This window comes from Notothenia rossii (genome assembly GCF_949606895.1).
Source record: "Notothenia rossii genome assembly, chromosome: 9".
Classification (NCBI taxonomy): domain Eukaryota; kingdom Metazoa; phylum Chordata; class Actinopteri; order Perciformes; family Nototheniidae; genus Notothenia; species Notothenia rossii.
The window spans coordinates 54,229,386-54,247,748 of NC_136907.1; the positions used below are offsets into that span (position 1 = coordinate 54,229,386).

Here is an 18,363-nt window from a genome sequence, read left to right on the forward strand (position 1 = left end):
TAGTATTATTTAAATAAATAAATGAAATAAGAAAAATAGGAAAACATTATGTTCTTATTGTATTCTGATTATTTAGTCTAAACATGTAAAAGGCATGAGGCATGCTTCACATCAGCAGATGCTTTTTGTTAATAGCAAACTCAAAATATTTAAAAAGTGATTATTATAAGTCAAAATAGCTCAAACAACACTTCTAATCTTGTTCACTTGTTAAAACAAGGTTTGCTAACTCCTAACCGAGTTGTTGTTAAAGTCTAGGGCTTCACATAATTTTTCCAACCTACACTGTGATTGTTTTAACAATGTTTTCAATATGGATAAGTACAAAGCAACAATTTGTGTGCTATAAATTAAAACAGATTGTGTTCGTTGTTCATTATTTTAACTTAGGTGAGGATCAGATTATATTTTTGGAACAAATGTATACTGGTTACAGGTTCATTAAAAAAGATTCACTTACTTTTTCTTGCCGCTGTATCTTACCATTATAATTTAAAATCGTATTACTTTTGTTGTGCCTACTTTTTTCTCCTCGTACTTTTTGAATACCTCATTTAATTGTGTCTATGATTTTTTCTTATTTGAAACAACTCTGCATATTAGTTGACTAAGTCTACCATAAAACTGATAAAAGAAGAGAAGGAAGTCTACCACACCAGAAGGTATTGTTAATTGACAGGTAGAAAACAAAGGGAAAACAAACCTCATTCATTATATAAAAGCTTTGTTCTGTGCCTTTACATTCATTAGACCTTGAGTGCCCCAAAGTTGAATGTTGCTTCAACCATGAGAAGTTATCACCTGGGGGTGTTGCAATTGGAAACAATGGACAGTATAAGAATTTAAATGGACCCAGTGAGCCATGCTTCACCTACCGTCCTTCAATAGGCTCTTTGACTGAGCCTTTCCTCAAACCTCATCTGCCTCTTTTCATTACAGAGTGGGCTAACCCTGTAATTATGTAAATCTAATTACATGAAGGAGCTGAAAATGGTCTGCAGCACAATAAATACAGCTGGTTGTGAAAACCCACACAACCCTCGACAGTAGAGAAGGAGCATCTACTTTATATTCCTCAGAAATCCAAATTCTTACAGCCATGGCCATACTACGCACAGATTGCGTTGAGAGGCCCCTGCGCATTTGCTTTGAGATGATGGGTCATTTTATCGGATCTCATCCTTGGTGGTTCTTGATTGCCCCTCTTATTTTCTCGACATGTCTTGGGAGTGGATTTTATCTTCTCCAGGACAGAATGTCAAACGATATCGAAGAACAGTTCACGCCTTTCGATGGACAAGCCAAGCTGGAGAGGAAATACATCCAAGAAACTTTTACTGGAAATGACTCCACGTTTTCGCGTTTAAGGCTGAGCACGGACGGGAATTACGCAACTCTCATAGCTACGAATTACAGGAATATTTTGACTGTGGAGTCACTGCAGGACATCCTACACTTAGATTTTCAAGTAAGAAGTATGGTGGTCCAGTTTGACAACCAGTCATTTGAATATGTGGATGTGTGTGCTGAGGTGATGGGATCCTGCACCTCCAATGACATTTTAGACATTATTAAAACCAATGCCAGCAATATAGACACAGTCAATTTGACATTTCCATGGTATAACTCAAATTCTAGGAGTTTTCCTTTGTATTTGAGTCTAGGGAATGTGAAATTACTTAATGAGAGCACAGTAGTTGAAAGTGCTAAAGCCATACAGCTCTATTACTATTTACGTGAAGACAACAAAACAAAGACTGACCTTTGGTTGGAAAGCTTCATTAAATTAGTCTCAAACATATCATCAGCTGACATTCAGGTAAGCAGAACATCAACCCGTTTTAGTTTAATTTAGTATGTAGACTATGTAATGTAATATGTATTAATACTCTTTCTAGGTTTCTTATTCCACCTCCATGTCGATGCAGTGGGAATTTGAAAAGTCTCCAGGGTCTGTCATCCATTTGTTCTCCATCACCTATGCTATCGCCATCACGTTTTCCATCATATCATGTTGGAGGTTGGTAGAACATCTGCTCACCATCTCGGTGCAGTACGGATGTTTAGCTGTTTTTAATGTCTGATTTTCTTCTAGTTTGGATAATGTGAGGACGAAGGTGTGGGTGGCAGCCTGCGGGGTGCTCTCCACAGGTCTGGCAGTCCTGAGTGGATTTGGACTACTGCTGCTGCTGGATCAACCTTTTGTCATGACAGTTGCTTCCTGTCCTTTCATGATATTAGGTAAGTTATGTTCTGTAAAACATCCAGGCCCATGAGGTTCCACCATCTAATGCTGAATCAAAGTTAGAGTGTGCTCAAAACAACTTCATGTTAACCCAAAAAGTTAAGTTTCGTAACGTTTCGTTAAATGCTTTTAGTTACTCCATCCTCCTATCCAAATCAATTATGGTTCCAAAAAAACAGCAGGGCGACGGTCAAAATGCCACATTTGAGGCTTCAATACGGTAGTCCAATATACAGTCTACTATGGAAACCAATGGCTGCCTGGATCAGTAACAATACACAAATCAGAACAGCCTGCATTTGAAAGTGGTCAAAGTGAAATACAGTGCATCTCCTTTGTAGTTAAATAGCTAAGAAGCGGGGTGTACTCCCATGCCCTTTAAAATGACAAAGCCAAAAGATAATGTAATACAAAGTAGATAAGGGTCCTATTTCCCTTGTGCGTAAATCTTTTCTCCTCTGATTGTTTAATCTAAAGGTATTGGACTGGATGATATGTTCGTCATGATCTCCTGCTGGCAGAGGACCAGTGTTCTGGACAGCGTCCCCGAGCGGCTGGCTTACACTTACAAGGATGCTGCGGTCTCCATTACCATCACCACCCTGACCGACGCGCTGGCTCTGTTTCTGGGCTGCAGCTCGCCCTTTGGTTCCGTCCGCTCCTTCTGCCTGTATGCTGGGATTTCTATTTGCTTCTGCTATCTGTACAGCATCACCTTCCTGGGGGCGTGTATGGCTTTGAACGGACAAAGGGAAGCAGAGAACAAGCACTGGTTCACCTGCGCCAACATCCCTGAAGACTTACCCTCCAGGAGTTCTAAAGCCTTTGGCATGTGTTGTGTTGGGGGGAGCTATGATCGAATCACTGAAGAGGAGGAAACGGGGGTCGTGAGTCACATGTTTGCGCATTTCTACGGCCCGTTTTTGACTCATAAATCGACAAAAGTTTGTGTATTTTTCCTTTACGCAGGCTATCTGGCTGTTAGCATCTTTGGCTGTTTTAACTTAAATGAAGGACTCGACATCAGGAATCTGGCTTTGGATGATTCATACCTCATCAAGTACTGCAACGATCAAGGGCAACACTTCGCCGAATATAGCTGTAACGTAATGGTAGCAGTGAAGCAACCATTTGCATACTGGGATACAGACGAACAGAAGCATCTGTGTTCATGCATTTCACATTTTGAGAGTTTGAACTTTGTCAATGGCACTTTGGCTTGGTTTCTCTCCTTTGTACAGTATGCTAATGCCAGTAATCTTAATATAAGTTTTCAAGAGTCTTTCCTAACACATCTGCCATATTTCTTAGAACTCAACGCCATGTTCAAACATGACATCAACTTCACAGCGGATACTAAGATTCGGGCATCTCGATTTTTTGTTCAGACACTCAACAATGCATCCACGAAGGACATGATGATTGGACTTAGGAAAACAGCAGAGGAATGCCAAGTAGATCTACTTGTGTACCACCCTGCTTTCATCTACTTTGACCAGTATACTGTCATTATGGACAACACCATTCAAACCATCATGGTGGCTGTGATGGTGATGCTAGTCGTCTCGCTCATCCTAATACCCAGCCCTCTTTGTTCCCTTTGGGTGGCTTTTGCAATTTGCTCAGTCATTGTTGGTGTGACAGGGTTCATGGCACTCTGGGGTGTAAACCTGGACTCCATCTCCATGATCAACTTGGTCATGTGCATCGGTTTTTCGGTAGACTTCTCCGCACATATTTCATATTCTTTCGTCTCTAGCCCTAAGAGTGACGTCAATGAGAAAGCGATCGATGCCATGGCCCGTTTAGGATATCCAATACTCCAAGGAGCACTATCTACCATTTTAGGAGTGTTGGTGCTGTCCATGTCCGGGAGTTACATCTTTAGGACGTTCTTCAAGATTGTGTTTCTTGTGATAACATTTGGCCTGCTCCACGGATTAGTGTTTATTCCAGTATTTCTGACTCTTCTTGGGGCCTTTGGGAAGTGGTTTTAAACTTCGGGATTCCAAGTTTTTTAATGCAAAGTCAAACAGAAATTGGAAATCTGCACATTTTTTGTGAACTTAAATGATACAACTTTTCTAATAATGTGATGTTTTTACGAGAACATTTTACCATTTTCTGAGACGTTTGCTCAAATACTTGAATATTAGTTTTTTGTCAGTTCTTAAGAATATAATTTAAAACTAGTCTTCCGTGACAGAAGTGTAAAGCTTGTTCATTTTGGCTCATTGTAACAAAGTATACGCATTTTATATTTTTGTAAATAATAAAACTGAAGTACACACCAACATCTTCTTTTGGGCTTCTTTTTATTTATTTCAGGTGCACAAACAATTCATCAACCATTGCCATCAGAATGTTGAGAGATTGTGTCAATCAACAGCAGAGCCATTCAATGTGTACAGCATAAAAGCATTGCTATACATCTATGTACAATGTTCTCAACATCAACACATCATATATACAGCTAAACATGGATAAAAAAGCCAGTAAACTGAAGAAAGAAAGTCAAATGAAGAAAGAAAGTGAAAAGGGCAACACTATAAAGTACATATGCTGGTGGTCATTTTGACAAAAGCTATACTTTCAATAAAATGGTAGATAACGCTAATCATACACTGCTGTATTGACTCCACATTGGGACATTTAACATGTCTCTGCCTCAAATTAACGACAAGAGAAGCCAATGGACAATAAACTGATAACTTACTGTTGTTTTTCTCAGTAATTAAAAGATTAAGAGGTTTTCATTAACTCATTGGAAATTACAAGAAACACTGATATTCTTCAGAGGCTTTTTGGAAGCCTAACTCTATTATTTAAATAAATTAGGTTTGAGCATTACAAGTTTAAATCCTAAAATCCCAATGCTTTATCACTACATAAACAGCTTGTATTTGGTGCATGCTTTTTCAGATGATCAAACATTTTTTCACAGCATAAATACAAATAATAGAGTGCAGAAGTGCATTTGAAGGTTTACACTTTACCTAACGTGTTTAGACGCTATGGTTTAACTTGTCAGACCTAGTAAGGAAATACATACAATTACGCTAAAGTCCTTCCCCAAAAGGCCACATTTAAAAATAAGATTAAGTGACATAAACAGAAGGGAATATATACATGATTTATGATCCAAGATACTTAGAGTCTGATGGTAAGACAAAGTGAAGCACCCCATTGTGACACTTTTTGGTGCCCAAATTGAGACACGCACATAAAGGTGTTATACCAAATGGAAATACTAGACACAAAACATTTATATAAGACAACTAAATAGGGGTTGCGATTTCATAAAGACTGGTTGCAATGATTATCAAGTAGTTATTTGTGTTTAAGATAAAAACCGCTCAGTATTTCTCATCGGCGGTATAGGCATTTTAAGAGACCAGGCTGAACAGAATTTGACCACATTTCAAATCCCTTTTTAACAATTAACGCGATGTCGAAAAATGATTCCGTCAATCAAGTTAATTGCTTGATAATGCATTAACCACACAAGTCATTTTACAGGCAAAAAAAAGAAGCAGAAAATGCTTTTTTTTCAGACTTCCATGTCTGTAGATTTCCTGCTTTTCGCCAAATTAAATATGTTTTGGGTTTGGACTTACTAAACAAGCCATTTAAAGATGTCACTGTTGACTTTGATTATCTGGGATCAAAATGTTTCTAACATTTTATTAGAAAATAACCCTGAAATAACCTAGTTCCAAGTAGTATTGAAGCATTTTCAGTGAAAACAATCGAAGAAAAATGTATGGTGGTGGCATTTTACCCAAATCAAAAAACGATTGGTATCATCATTTTCTTTTAACGATAGCAAGCCTTACAGACAAGAACGATAAATCCAGGGAATAATCAGCAAAATATTTGATAATGACAATAAGCTTTTGATGCAGCCTTACATTCACATATGTCCTACCACTGAAGGATGAAGTGACCTGAGCAACTTCCTTATCATTAAGCATTTCACCTGTGAGCCTTCGTCACATATAGTGAACTAACAGCAGCAGGAAAGTCCTATTAAAGTGCAACACCACTAAACGACCTATCTGGAAATAATGTTGAGATTACGCAGACGTGACAGCATGAAGAAATTACAGCCGTACATCATCACTTGTCTAGAGACTTTGTGAATGCAGACCATGAGTTTTTACTTCTCCGATTCATGAATTGAGTCTTTTCCTCTTTCCATGACCCCTGAGTGCTTAAAACCCGCCCCCTTCCCACTGCTCTGATGCTACCCTCTGATTGGCGCTGTCCTTGTTTCATCTGGTCTCCAGGGTCTTGCCCTCCAGGACCAGCTGGATGTCTTTGACGTCGAGCGTCTCGTACAGGAGCAGAGCCTCGGCCAGGTTTTTGTGCTCTTTGGCATGAGACTTCAGCAGGGCTCTGGCACGCTCGTAAGAGTCCTGGAGACGGCGAAAGGGAATTATGGTGAGAAAAAAGGTTTGACAACAGCTTAATCGTTAAGTTGTATAAAGAAAGATTACACAGACCTTTAATATCACCCTGACTTCGTTCTCCACAGCGGCTTGTGTCTCCGGGCTCTGGGCCGTCATGTCGCTGTAGGTCATCACACCCAGCTGGGGACAGGAAGGGCAAACACATGTGTTAATGGGAATAGAATGACAGCAAAAGCAAGAAAATGCATGTTTATTTATATAGCACATTGTTAAAAGCAGTGCAATTCAAAGTGCTTAAAAGGAATTTTAAAAAAGTACAACATTAACAAATTACATTTAAAAACTAGAGCAGTAAAATGAATTGCAATGTTATCAAAATCACAAACAAACTAGTGCCATATTCAAATAAGTATTGTGGTGCTGTAGAGTTATCCCAGTCTATACATCTTATTCTATGGACATAACTAAACACACATTTATTTGGTACAGATCTTCTGTTAAAATCTCTCCTGAATCATTTTCATATTTCTTTTAAATGATAGTTAAAATCTGATTGATTCAAAATGATCAATTCATCCAATATTACAAATCATATCGCAATTAAAATATCAGTCAAAATAATCGCAATGAGTTGTTTTTTCCAAATTGTGCAGCCCTATTAAAAACAATAAAAAAAACACTCATCAAAAAGCCTGTATTCTGAGAGTTTGGTCAAGATATATTGAGCTCAAATACTGAACGTTGCAAATCATGTGCGGTAGAAATAGAACGACAGGCCTTTTCTCCTCAAGTCCCCTACCTTTTCACACATTCCGAATCTGGTCACCATCATCTTAGCGATCTTTGTGGCACTATCGAAGTCGCTTGAAGCACCTGGAGAGGAAGAAATTAGACGTTTCATTTTAAAGTAAAAAAACACCTGAATTCAAATGAAGAGAATTACACTACTACTACTACTACTACTACTACTACTACTACTACTACTACTACTACTACTATCATCATCATCATCATCATCATCATCATCATCATCGACTATTCCCTACCAGTTGTGATGTACTCATTGCCAAATATGATCTCCTCTGCTACACGGCCGCCCATACTGACGTCCATCTGGGCCAGCAGCTGAGAGCGAGTCTCACTCCAGCGATCGTTCTCCGGGAGCATCGAGACCTGACATCGATGAGCATGGGAGAAGGAAATAATTTAGGGGTTGAAAGGATATACAACTTTAAAAAGATAAGAGTCAATAGAGTGGTGCAGGAAGGAGTCCTAAAACCCAGAAATTAGTTAGCATTTTAGCACTTCAGGTTCAAAGTCTTTGGGTAGGTCACCAAAATAAGACAACACTGTTCAGTATATACCCCCCTGAGTCATATGTGTCATAAAAAAAGCAGTTGCTAACAAGTGATTGAATGTGCCAGTGAACATCATTGCACCTGGTTGGCCCAGTTCAACAGACTTATTAGATTATAATTAATTGAAACCATTTAGTATAAAAGTTGTTTTCTTACATGTCCCAGGCTGTGGCCTCTGGGCATGATGGTCGCCTTGTTAATGGGCATGGCATCTTTGGTGAAGTAGGCGACGATCGCATGGCCTGATTCATGGTACGCAGTGATAGTCTTGTTCTTCTTGTCTATTTGAGCACTCTTTCTCTCAGGGCCTTGAAGAAAAGAGAATCATTAAATGACTTTATTGCCACATTCTCAACATGATTTCAATGAGTGATTGTTGCAGTATTGCAGGTAAACACAGTCTTTCTTTGGTACCTATTAAAGCTCCCTCATAACTCACCCATGAGGATTTTGTCCTTAGCAAACTCCAGCTCCTTCAGGGTGACCATGTCTTTGCCATCAACTGCTGCCTTCAGGGCCGCCTGGTTGACCAGATTTTCCAGGTCAGCGCCAGAGAAGCCCACTGTGCCCCGGGCAATAATGTTGGCTTCAATAGCTGCAGAGAGAGCAAGGTTATCAGTAACAGTCAAGGGCATCACTCCAGGTTACTGTTAAAGGAAAGGAAATGGCAAACATTCAGCCTGTTATGTCAGGTTCAAAGAATGCTAGTCCTGTGTAAGGAAGGAAGTTGAGAACCGGTTCCTTGTTGTTCACTCTCAATTGAACATTGTTGTGTATGCACAAGGATGTGAACTTTACCTTGTACATGTGATGTTTTGGGGTTGTTGATTTTTTGTTGTGTTTATTTCCGTTAACTGTCAAGTGGGAACTCAGTATTTTTTTTGTAAGTTTTTGTGTTTCTCTTATTTTCCTACGATACTGTTATGATTGGCTGTGAATAAGAAAATATGAAGGACAGACCATCTATTTCAATTTTTATTTTAGAAAGGGGCAGGTAATATAAGATTATTTTCTTCTCCCTGCTCCTTTCCGGGTACGGTGTGTTTATAGAGACATGTTTTGTAAATAATTGTTATACATTAAGTTGTGCATACCATGAACGGAACAAATACAAATGAAATGAAATGGAAGAGAAAAAGAGAAAAATCCCTCTAAGTTTGGCGCTAATAATCGTGGGCTAACCCTATTTTTCCCCTCATACATTTTGATACAACAAATTGCTACAGCTAGCGCTAGGTAAAGCTAGCATGGAGCTAACAGCTAGCTTTAACGGAGGTTCCATTAAGATACATACTGATGCGTATATCTTTTTTTTATTCTAAGCAAATATTTAAACAAAAATTCATAATTTATTTACTTATCATTTTAATTGTTTGTTTTACAATGACTTCACAATAGTTTAAAAATATATTTTGGACAATTGTGAAAAGGTTAGCCTGCATGTATGTACTCTTTTTCAACACAAATTTTATCAGGAATCAATAAAGAAATTGATGAAGAATCTAATTTGTAAGAGGAAAAGATAATGGAATCGGTATCAATAAAACATTATCGATTCAAATCCTTAGCTCTGTTCTGTTTGTTCAGGGTGTCAGGACAACCAAACCAAGGCATACAAACAATCAGGGCTCTATCTTAAAATAACATAGACCATCATTTGACCAAAATAATGTTTTGATAAGCAGATGCTGCTTCCACACCTGGATCCACTTTGATCTTCCTCAGATACCAGTTGATGATCTCCGTGCGTCCTCTCACGTCTGGTTTGGGGACGGTCACCTGCATGTCAAAGCGTCCTGGGCGGATCAGAGCGCTACAAAATAATCAGCTTGTCAGTAAAATATTGAAACTGTGTTAGCATACAATCTGGGTCACTGCAACAGAAGCACCCTCAGGGTTACAGTCTTTGTTGTTGACAAGGAAAGTTCTGAGGGTTGTAATCCACAACATTGGAAGCTCTATTTTTTTTTACTTTTATGTATGCACCATGACATAAAGTCAAATTCCTTATACGTGTCAACCTACCTGGTAATAAACCTGATTCTGATTATAGCAGGAGACACAGAAGTAAACATACTTATCCAAAGCCTCCGGGAAGTTGGTCGCTCCGATGATGATCACACCTTCATTTGGTTTAAACCTACAAAATAATATGACAGGGAGGTCAATGTTTGGAGCACAGTAGCTCTCCTCTTGCTTTGTGCTCACCACAGCAATTTATAAATCTCACCAATTCATATTTTTAACAACATGAACTACTTCATTTATTCCCAAGGAAACCAAACATGTAATGTAACGTGTGATTATAAATGTTTATAGTGTTTTTTTTTAATAAATTGTTAATTTATAATACATTGCTATATATAAAACTACTTATGACATGGGTAGCTCGAATCAAGCAATCTGATTGGTTCTAAGTCATGGTATAATATAACCATATACCACAGCTATGACGTCTAATACCTTTTCACAGTATCTTTGCGTGAGGAAAAAAACACGAGGCTAATGAAATTATATGTGTTACCCTGTTGCTATGCAACCTTGACAAGGGGGGGTTGGAAGGACTCACTTCTGCCAACAAGTTACAGATATGATGCAACATAGTAACATCTTTAGCTAGCTTAAAAATGCTTTAAAAAGTGAACTTCTTTGCTGAGTGGTATGGGATAAACCTGTTGTTATAGACGTCCAGACAGTGGCAGAAGAGCATGGTCATTATTGTTATTTTAAAGATGCCAATTGACAGAGCACATGTAACATTGAAACCAACTCTGTATGTCCAGGCAGGTAGGGCCTATATGTTTGTGACCATTACAATTATCAATAAAACATATTTTAGATTGGATGTTTCTATATCTTTGAGGCCTTGCAAAAACACCATATTGTCAAATATTTTGTATTTAACAATGTCAAACTGTAAAAATTCCTCAGATAATGTAAGTAATTACCCATCCATCTCAGCAAGCAGTTGGTTAATAGTCTGTCTAGAGTAAGGGTGCATGGGAGACTCGATCCTCTTCCCCCCCACGCTGTCCAGCTCATCGATGAAGATCACACAGGGAGCGTTGGCTTTAGCCTCCCCTGGAAGCAGTGAGACAAATATTGAAATCAACACATGTCTCACAAAATTCAAAGCAGTCTTTTGCTTGTGTTTTGTTTAAGATGGCAGAATAAGTCATGTGTAGTCTTGTTATTTTGTGTAGCACGATCACCTTGTCCCTTCCTCAACTTCTCTTGGTAATTTCTGTGGACATTTGCATTTTATCTCAGAAAAAAAAACATGCACATTTCAAATCGGAGTCGCTGAAATAAATGGTTGCTTGTGTTATTGCAGTGTTTCCGCCAGGGGGGCGTCTTGCTGTCATTTGAATTAATAATTCGAGAGAAGATTGAGAGTCTTTATCGGTTGAAATGACGAAAAGGAAAAAGGACAAGGACATCCCTCTGTTGGAGGGGCAAAGGAGTCTAGTGGGAGTATTGAAGATCGTTACCCCAACATCGGCGGTACCTAGGGTTGCAAAATTCTGGGAATTTTCAAAGATGGAAACTTTCCATGGGAATAAACTGGGTATTTTCAAAATTGAAGGTTGGCTCTTCATATGGAACTTAAACATAGTTGGAGAAAGTATATTTTAGCATAATCTTGACTAAAACAAACAGATGCCATTCAAGTACACTTGAATATCCATGCCATAGCACACTGCTTACTGCATGGCTATTGAGACCACACAAAGGTTTCGCAACAGGCTCACAAATGTGAGAGTGGAAAAACTGGTTGGCATTCGGGCAAACCTAAGGCTGTTTGAACCTGACACAGAGCTATCCTCAACAAGGCTGGACAGTGACACTGAAGAGGAAGACTCAGAGTTGGATGTTGATGAGGCCCAGGAAGAGCCCGTTGACTGAAAGGGTTTAGCAAAAATGCAGAGGATTGCTTGAAGGAAGATTTGCATGTTTAATGGGACTTTTTGGAGGAAGAAGGGCTCTTTTCATTTAACATTTTGAATGGGATTTTGTGGGGATTTTTGGATGGGGGGTGCATTTTTGTTAATTATTTTAAGGAGTGGGGTTGGGGGGGATGAGTAATATTTAACTCAACATTCCTGTTTTCGTTCTTCAATGAAACAAATAATTGTTCAATAAAATAATTAAAACTTATTCTGTTCTACTTAAAACATTTATTTAATTTTTTAAATCTCTTGAAATGTCATGTTTTTTTGGCAACCCTAGCGGTACCTGCCACAGAGCAACACGGAACATGCGCGATTTGGACGTGATGAACCGGGGGGTGCTACTGGAGCACGGCGCATGAACTGCGAGCGCCGGAGACTCGCAGCAGCGAAACTGAGGCTCCCTGGTTAACTGTGGTAAAATGAAGAGCCGCTTGGGAGCCGAAAGAGCCGGCGCTTTAAGAGAGCCGAGCCAAATGATCCGGCTCACTAACGTAAAGAGATAGTATCATAAGGGATGGCTCGATTCCAAATTCAAGCCCCGCCCCCCGCTCTCCGGGTGGACGCCCTCTCAGCCCTGGTCTGGCGGAAACAGTGTTATTGTCTCTGTTCTCTCCGACTGACACAACAGGAGCATAACCTAGCACATTAATACAAATGAATGGCCTCAATAATGCTGCCCTCTCTAATCAGAAGAAGTGCATTTTACACACTCCAGAGGTTTCCTACTAAGGAAAAGAGAGGGAAAATGTTGCTTTTGATATTAAAACACTTGAAAAAAAAGTGCTTACTGAAAAGATTCCTGATGCGGCTGGCTCCCACTCCAACGAACATCTCGTCAAATTCAGACCCAGAGGCGTAGTAAAACGGCACATCGGCCTCTCCAGCCACCGCTCTGGCCAGGAGAGTCTTTCCAGTCCCAGGAGGGCCGACCAGAAGAACACCTGAAGAAGAGAAAAAGAGGAGGAGGAAGAATGAGAGAAAGACACAAGAATGCTGCCCTAAATTGAGACCACACTCTCATAGAGATAAGACAATGACAAAGTTGCCGGTACCTTTTGGCAGCTTTCCTCCCAAGACCGTGAACTTATCGGGGTTTTTCAGGAACTCCACCACCTCCTGCAGCTCGTTCTTAGCTTCCTCAATCCCTTTGACGTGCTCGAACGTCACGTTCTTCACCGCGACCGGGTCCACAGCTGAGTCCAAGCCTGCTGTGGTTCGGAACCGTACTGTCAAAAACGGTTAGATTAAAGTTTGAAATCACACTGCATGACAGGGTTAATGAGGTCACACAAACACTCGCTGGCTCTCACTGAGGGTTTATTGGGAATATTAGTGCCTAATGCTGCAGATTAGAATGTGTTGTCGTCTGCATAGAGCATGACTCACTCATAACAAGCCTTCTTGTAGGGGATGATACACGCTCGATGCATAGATGAGTTAGTTGAAATGATGAGCTTTAAAATAAAGATTCATATTTAAATAGCGATGCAACAAACGTCTCAATCTGCAGCAATACTGATGTTTGGAATAACAATTTGGCCGATCTCAAATGTGCCGCCTATGGGGTGGCCAGTGGTCCAATGAATTGGGTCATGTATTTTTTGGCTCAGAGTGAGTGCTCTTTGATTTGTTGCTTCTTTGTGGGTGTGTCAGAGTGCTCTTTGTTTTTTTTGGGATCTTTGCAAAAGGAGTTTTAAAATGTTTGTTCCCCGCAGTGAGAGCTGCGGCAACAGTCAAATATGCACCATGCAACTTTAATTCGTTTTTCCTTCAAAATGACTTGTTGGGAGTAGATTTCATGCATTTTAAAAACGGAGCGTTTACCCGATACGAAGGGGGTCTTGGAGAGACCGTAAAGCCCAGCAAAAAGCAGCACCAGCAGGATGAGACGAGTCCTCCTGAGGGAGTCTGAAAAGAGAGAGAGAGAAAAATTGTTTAATGATTCATAATACAAACGTTTAAGTGACGTTTAAGTGACTGTGTATGTTGAACTTGCCTTGTGAGCGCTGTGTCAGGGTTTGGGCTTTCAGGAAACCCTCAGCGAAGCCCCTCTTGAAAGAATCCTGCTGTCCATCCGGTATGTTCTTTATCCTAATCAGGCTGTCTAGACTCTCAATTTCAACCCCCTTGTCTCGTGTCAGGAAACCCTGTAGTACGAGGTAGGGTTGGTTAGCAGCATTCCCAAAGCCCGAATATTGTACCATTATTAAACTCTAGCTCTCAAGGCTATGACACTGGACTCACTCTTCAGGCCTGAACACTTTAAGGGCACCCTCTATGCCTTTATGTTTTAAATATAGAACTGCTGGAGGCTTCTTAAACAGGCAGCTGCTGTCAATATCTTAGGTAACATATGATAGTTGTTTAAAGAAATGTTGGTGCTGATTAAAGCAGAGGCCCCATTATACTCATTTTTAGGTTCATATTTTGTTACTCTACTGTGAAATGTTTCCATGCTTTCATGTTCAAAAAATGTCTTTACTTTTGCCCTCTTTTCACCCTCTGTCTGAAACCAGAGCCCAGTCTGCTCTGATTGGTTACCTGGCCGGCTCTGTTGTGATTGGTCAAGCACTTGAGAGGTCCCTCCCCTAAGCCTATCACGTACAATGTGTTGGAGCGATAGCCAATAGAAGCGCGAGTGTGACATAATGATTTCACTATTTTACAGAAGTAAACAAAGGGGTCCAATAGAGGTGATTCAGGCAGGGGGGGCTGGGGGGTGGGAGAGGAACTCCCCCTGGAGGGAACTTTGGTAATTCAGCCTTTGCAGACTATTTGCATACACACAAACTAGAACACATTACAGGAAAAGGGAAAAACACAAAAAGCATAATAGAGACTCTTTAGATAATATCGATAGCATGTTTAAGGACTTGTTTAATCTTCTTAACAACAACTCTATGCACATACCTTCATAAAGGTGGGGGTGAACCCCTCAGACTCCAGGGGCCGGTCTAAGCCTAACTGCAGTCGTCTGGTTTTGCTCTTTAACGTTTTAAAGCCTCTGGTGGGGACCCACACTGAAATATACAGTAAGCATGAGCCAATCATTTCAACAGCTGATATATATATAACCTAGATGAGCGTAAACATTGTAAATATAAAAATAAGTAATAATAGATAACATTGATGATTAAATGGAATATGAGTTTTTCTCTCAGTAACGCTATATTGTTGTAAAGGTAATTCATTAGCAACTGAATGCAATGTTTTCGATTATTAATAAACTATAACATATTGATCCATAGTTACCTGGCCAGTGTTTCAGCTCTAAGCAGACAGACTGGAGAGGTGAAAGGTGCTGCCTGGAAGAAGAAATGGGCATTGCACCACCTGAGAAGCCTGCAAACAGAGGACAAGGTTGAACTGTTATCCCTGGCATAATTAACCTTTAAGAAAAAGTGGTAACAGAGGCCCTGGTTGCTTGTTAAAACTACTAACTAGTATCTAAGCTAAAGCAGAGACATCACAATGTTGAGACTGATGTTTACCACCACCTTCACTCACTAGAACTCTGATATTCTAGCAATCAATAGAAAGTGTGTGAGGTCCTGGCATGTTACTTTGATATAGGAATGATGATGGGTTAGCAAAAGCACCAGCCACAACTGTTTAAAGGTCCATTGTGTGAGATTTAGTGGCATCTAGCAGTGAGGTGGTATATTGTGAGCAACTGTATACCCGTCAGCTCACCATCTCTATCCAATCAGAAAGAGAACCTTAAGTGGCCTTCAGGTAACATCAAAACATAAAAGGCCCTTTCTAGAGCCAGAAAAAGGTTTGTCCTTTCCGGGCTACTGTAGAATCATGTCGTAGCAACATGGGGGAATCCATAAAGAAAACCATATGCAGACTTGAGGGCTCTTTGTAAGCCAACAATAACATTTAGGTGCAATAGTTGCAGATAAATATATACACGAATGAAAACTAATTTAGGAATAGTTCCCCCCTAAATGCGACATACTTTTCCTGTGGGTGGTGCATTGTACACTATAGGAGGCCTGTTAATGACAAAACATGAGCATTCTCACCATGTTTGTTGTGGTAAAATGAGTGTGTAGAGAGATGTGACGTCCTCCACGCCGTCTGTCCGTCCAATGGAAGTGGCGCCTCCTGTGGACTCAGGCGTGGTAACGCACTGTTCACCAGCTCCTCCAGCTGCTGCGCTCCCAGGTCTGATAGGCCGAGCTCACGCAGGTTCAACATGGGCTGCAAACATATGAACATTATACACTTTGGAGGATGAGATTGGATGTTGCTCTGCGGCAACAGATCCATGGACCGATCCATGAAATCTATTATGGAAGCTATGCTATTGCTATGCTATCAGCTATTTTCTTAACCGGTCTCTACTGTCAATCACCCTAAATCATTCATATATTGAATATATATATATATATATTTTGTATAAATGTATATACATATAAATATGTAATAAAAAATATGTACATTTAATTAAAACACTGAAGTTACATAGCTGACTTGCATAAAGTAAGTAGTAGGGGTGCTCGATTATGGCAAAAATCATAATTTGCGTCAATAATTGATATCACGATTGTTGATTATCCATTTATTGAAAAATAAAATTTAACAGTATGTTTTTAACAGTTGATTACCCTGAACTTTAAGTATAATTCAACTGAAAAACCCACAAAAAATAAATAATAATAATTAAAAAGAAAAAATCGTTTTATTTTGATTACGCTGTTTTCGTAATCGTTGCAAACCAAAATCGTAATTGCGATTAAAATACGATTAATTGAGCAGCACTAGTAAGTAGTACCCTAAGTTAAAATGTTTGTGGCCGAATATAGTGTTTACTAACTTGTACTGTATATTTATATTGCGTATTATATTGAGATATTGTGTATTCTATTGAGATATATTCTTCAGATATATATCTTTCCCTGTTAATATATATTTACTTGTTACGTTTATTTTTAATTCATGTGCAATGCCTTGTTTACATGCTGCTGTAACATAACAATTTCCTAAATTGAGATATAAAGTTGTGTAATTGAATCCAATGATATTCCTCTCAAAGTTACTCAGGAACAGCCTTTTGTTAAAAATGTGTACTCTTCTTCTTGTATCTTGGTTGAGATTTGCCTATAGGATATGTACAAAATATGAGTGTATACTTTGAGCAAAGTGCATTATGTGAATGAAATAAGCAGTTAAATAAAAAGTATTGAAAAAGGGGGGACAGGAAACAATGCTTTACCTCTGTGCCCCGTAGCTCTGAGTCTGAGGCATGTTCCTTGTGAGTTCTGGGTCTGCACGAGGCACTGAGGCTGCTACCCACTGAGCTTTTCATGGAGTGGAGGACATTGATGAGGTGGCTTAGAGGTAATGTCACCTGTCATCACATGTAATCCAACAGTCAGAAAAGGTGGGCTATTATACAAAACATCATTACACACACACTTAGGTAGATCAATGACTTAGACAGTAGGTAGCCACACAGGTACATCAGCTGGATGGCGTTATAAAACCAACATGATGTAACCAAAAGCTTACACGCTACTAGCTTAGGTTAGTTCTAAATAAGGTAACGTTAGCCGTATAAAGGTGATTATCGCGAATCAGTAGATATGTTGATTGAACTGCTGATTTAATAGATTATAAAATCACCAGTAGTCAAACATGTCGCTCATTGACGCAGTTTCTCCATCTGGCAGCTAAGGACACAGAACTGAAGTGTTAGCTAGCTAAAACTTCTCTCAACCGACCTCATAATCTTTACTTCCGTTTATTTTAGGTAAATATACAGAAAACAATAGTGACACAATGTCCCCTGACGATAAAGTATCTCTTTAAAACAACAAGAGGTCGAGAGCAGTCTGGCTAATGAGAGAACAAGCGAAGGTTAATTTAGCTCGCTAGCATGCTGAACTCCACAACCAAAACAACAACAATGCTAACGTTAGCTTGGCCTAAAGCTTCCTGCTTTCTTACCTGTGGTTGGACTGTCATTGACAGAGAAAACATGTTTGAATTCTCGCTGGTACACGATGCCTGTTATACTACACAAGGTATTCCTCTGTCCCGGAGTTAAAGGGCCGTGTTTGTTTTACTTCACAGGCATAACAAATCAAACTGCGAACTTCAGGGACAGAGCCGAAAATAAACCGGATATGACGTCTCACGTGTTGTAACCATAGACTGTAGGTTGTAACCGTTGTAACCAGCGCCATATAGATAGAAGTCTATATGGCGCTGGTTGTAACCATAGCGTTGTGACCGTTGTGACATGATTTGCATCCCTGTTGAAATCTTGCTTATTCTCCTTTAGTTTATCTACAATTTTAATGATGCAATTCTTTTTTAATGTAAAAAAATATGCTATATATTCAATCTCAGTTTATACAGACAGTCAACTCCACCTTTTCAGA

At 39.5% G+C, this 18,363-nt stretch overlaps 2 protein-coding genes across 2 annotated transcripts; one reads left to right on the plus strand and one right to left on the minus strand.

Moving 5' to 3' along the window:
• The first annotated feature begins 810 nt into the window (after positions 1 to 810).
• ptchd3b (patched domain containing 3b) lies at positions 811 to 4,522 on the plus strand. The gene is made up of 4 exons (XM_079649423.1): positions 811 to 1,819; positions 1,899 to 2,020; positions 2,096 to 2,241; positions 2,723 to 4,522. The coding sequence occupies exons 1-4, from the start codon at positions 1,100 to 1,102 to the stop codon at positions 4,240 to 4,242; spliced, it is 2,508 nt and encodes an 835-aa protein (XP_079505549.1). The 5' UTR covers positions 811 to 1,099; the 3' UTR covers positions 4,243 to 4,522.
• Positions 4,523 to 4,543: 21 nt separating this feature from the next.
• On the minus strand, positions 4,544 to 18,129 carry yme1l1b (YME1-like 1b). Its single transcript, XM_079649424.1, has 18 exons — positions 17,927 to 18,129; positions 17,193 to 17,327; positions 16,000 to 16,177; positions 15,221 to 15,310; positions 14,879 to 14,988; positions 13,965 to 14,115; positions 13,793 to 13,876; positions 13,021 to 13,194; positions 12,757 to 12,909; positions 10,964 to 11,096; positions 10,093 to 10,155; positions 9,716 to 9,828; positions 8,455 to 8,610; positions 8,172 to 8,323; positions 7,704 to 7,830; positions 7,457 to 7,530; positions 6,751 to 6,837; positions 4,544 to 6,663 (listed from the first exon to the last, which is right to left on the minus strand). Exons 1-18 carry the CDS (start codon positions 17,957 to 17,959, stop codon positions 6,520 to 6,522), a joined length of 2,157 nt encoding a protein of 718 aa, XP_079505550.1. The 5' UTR covers positions 17,960 to 18,129; the 3' UTR covers positions 4,544 to 6,519.
• Positions 18,130 to 18,363: the final 234 nt, after the last annotated feature.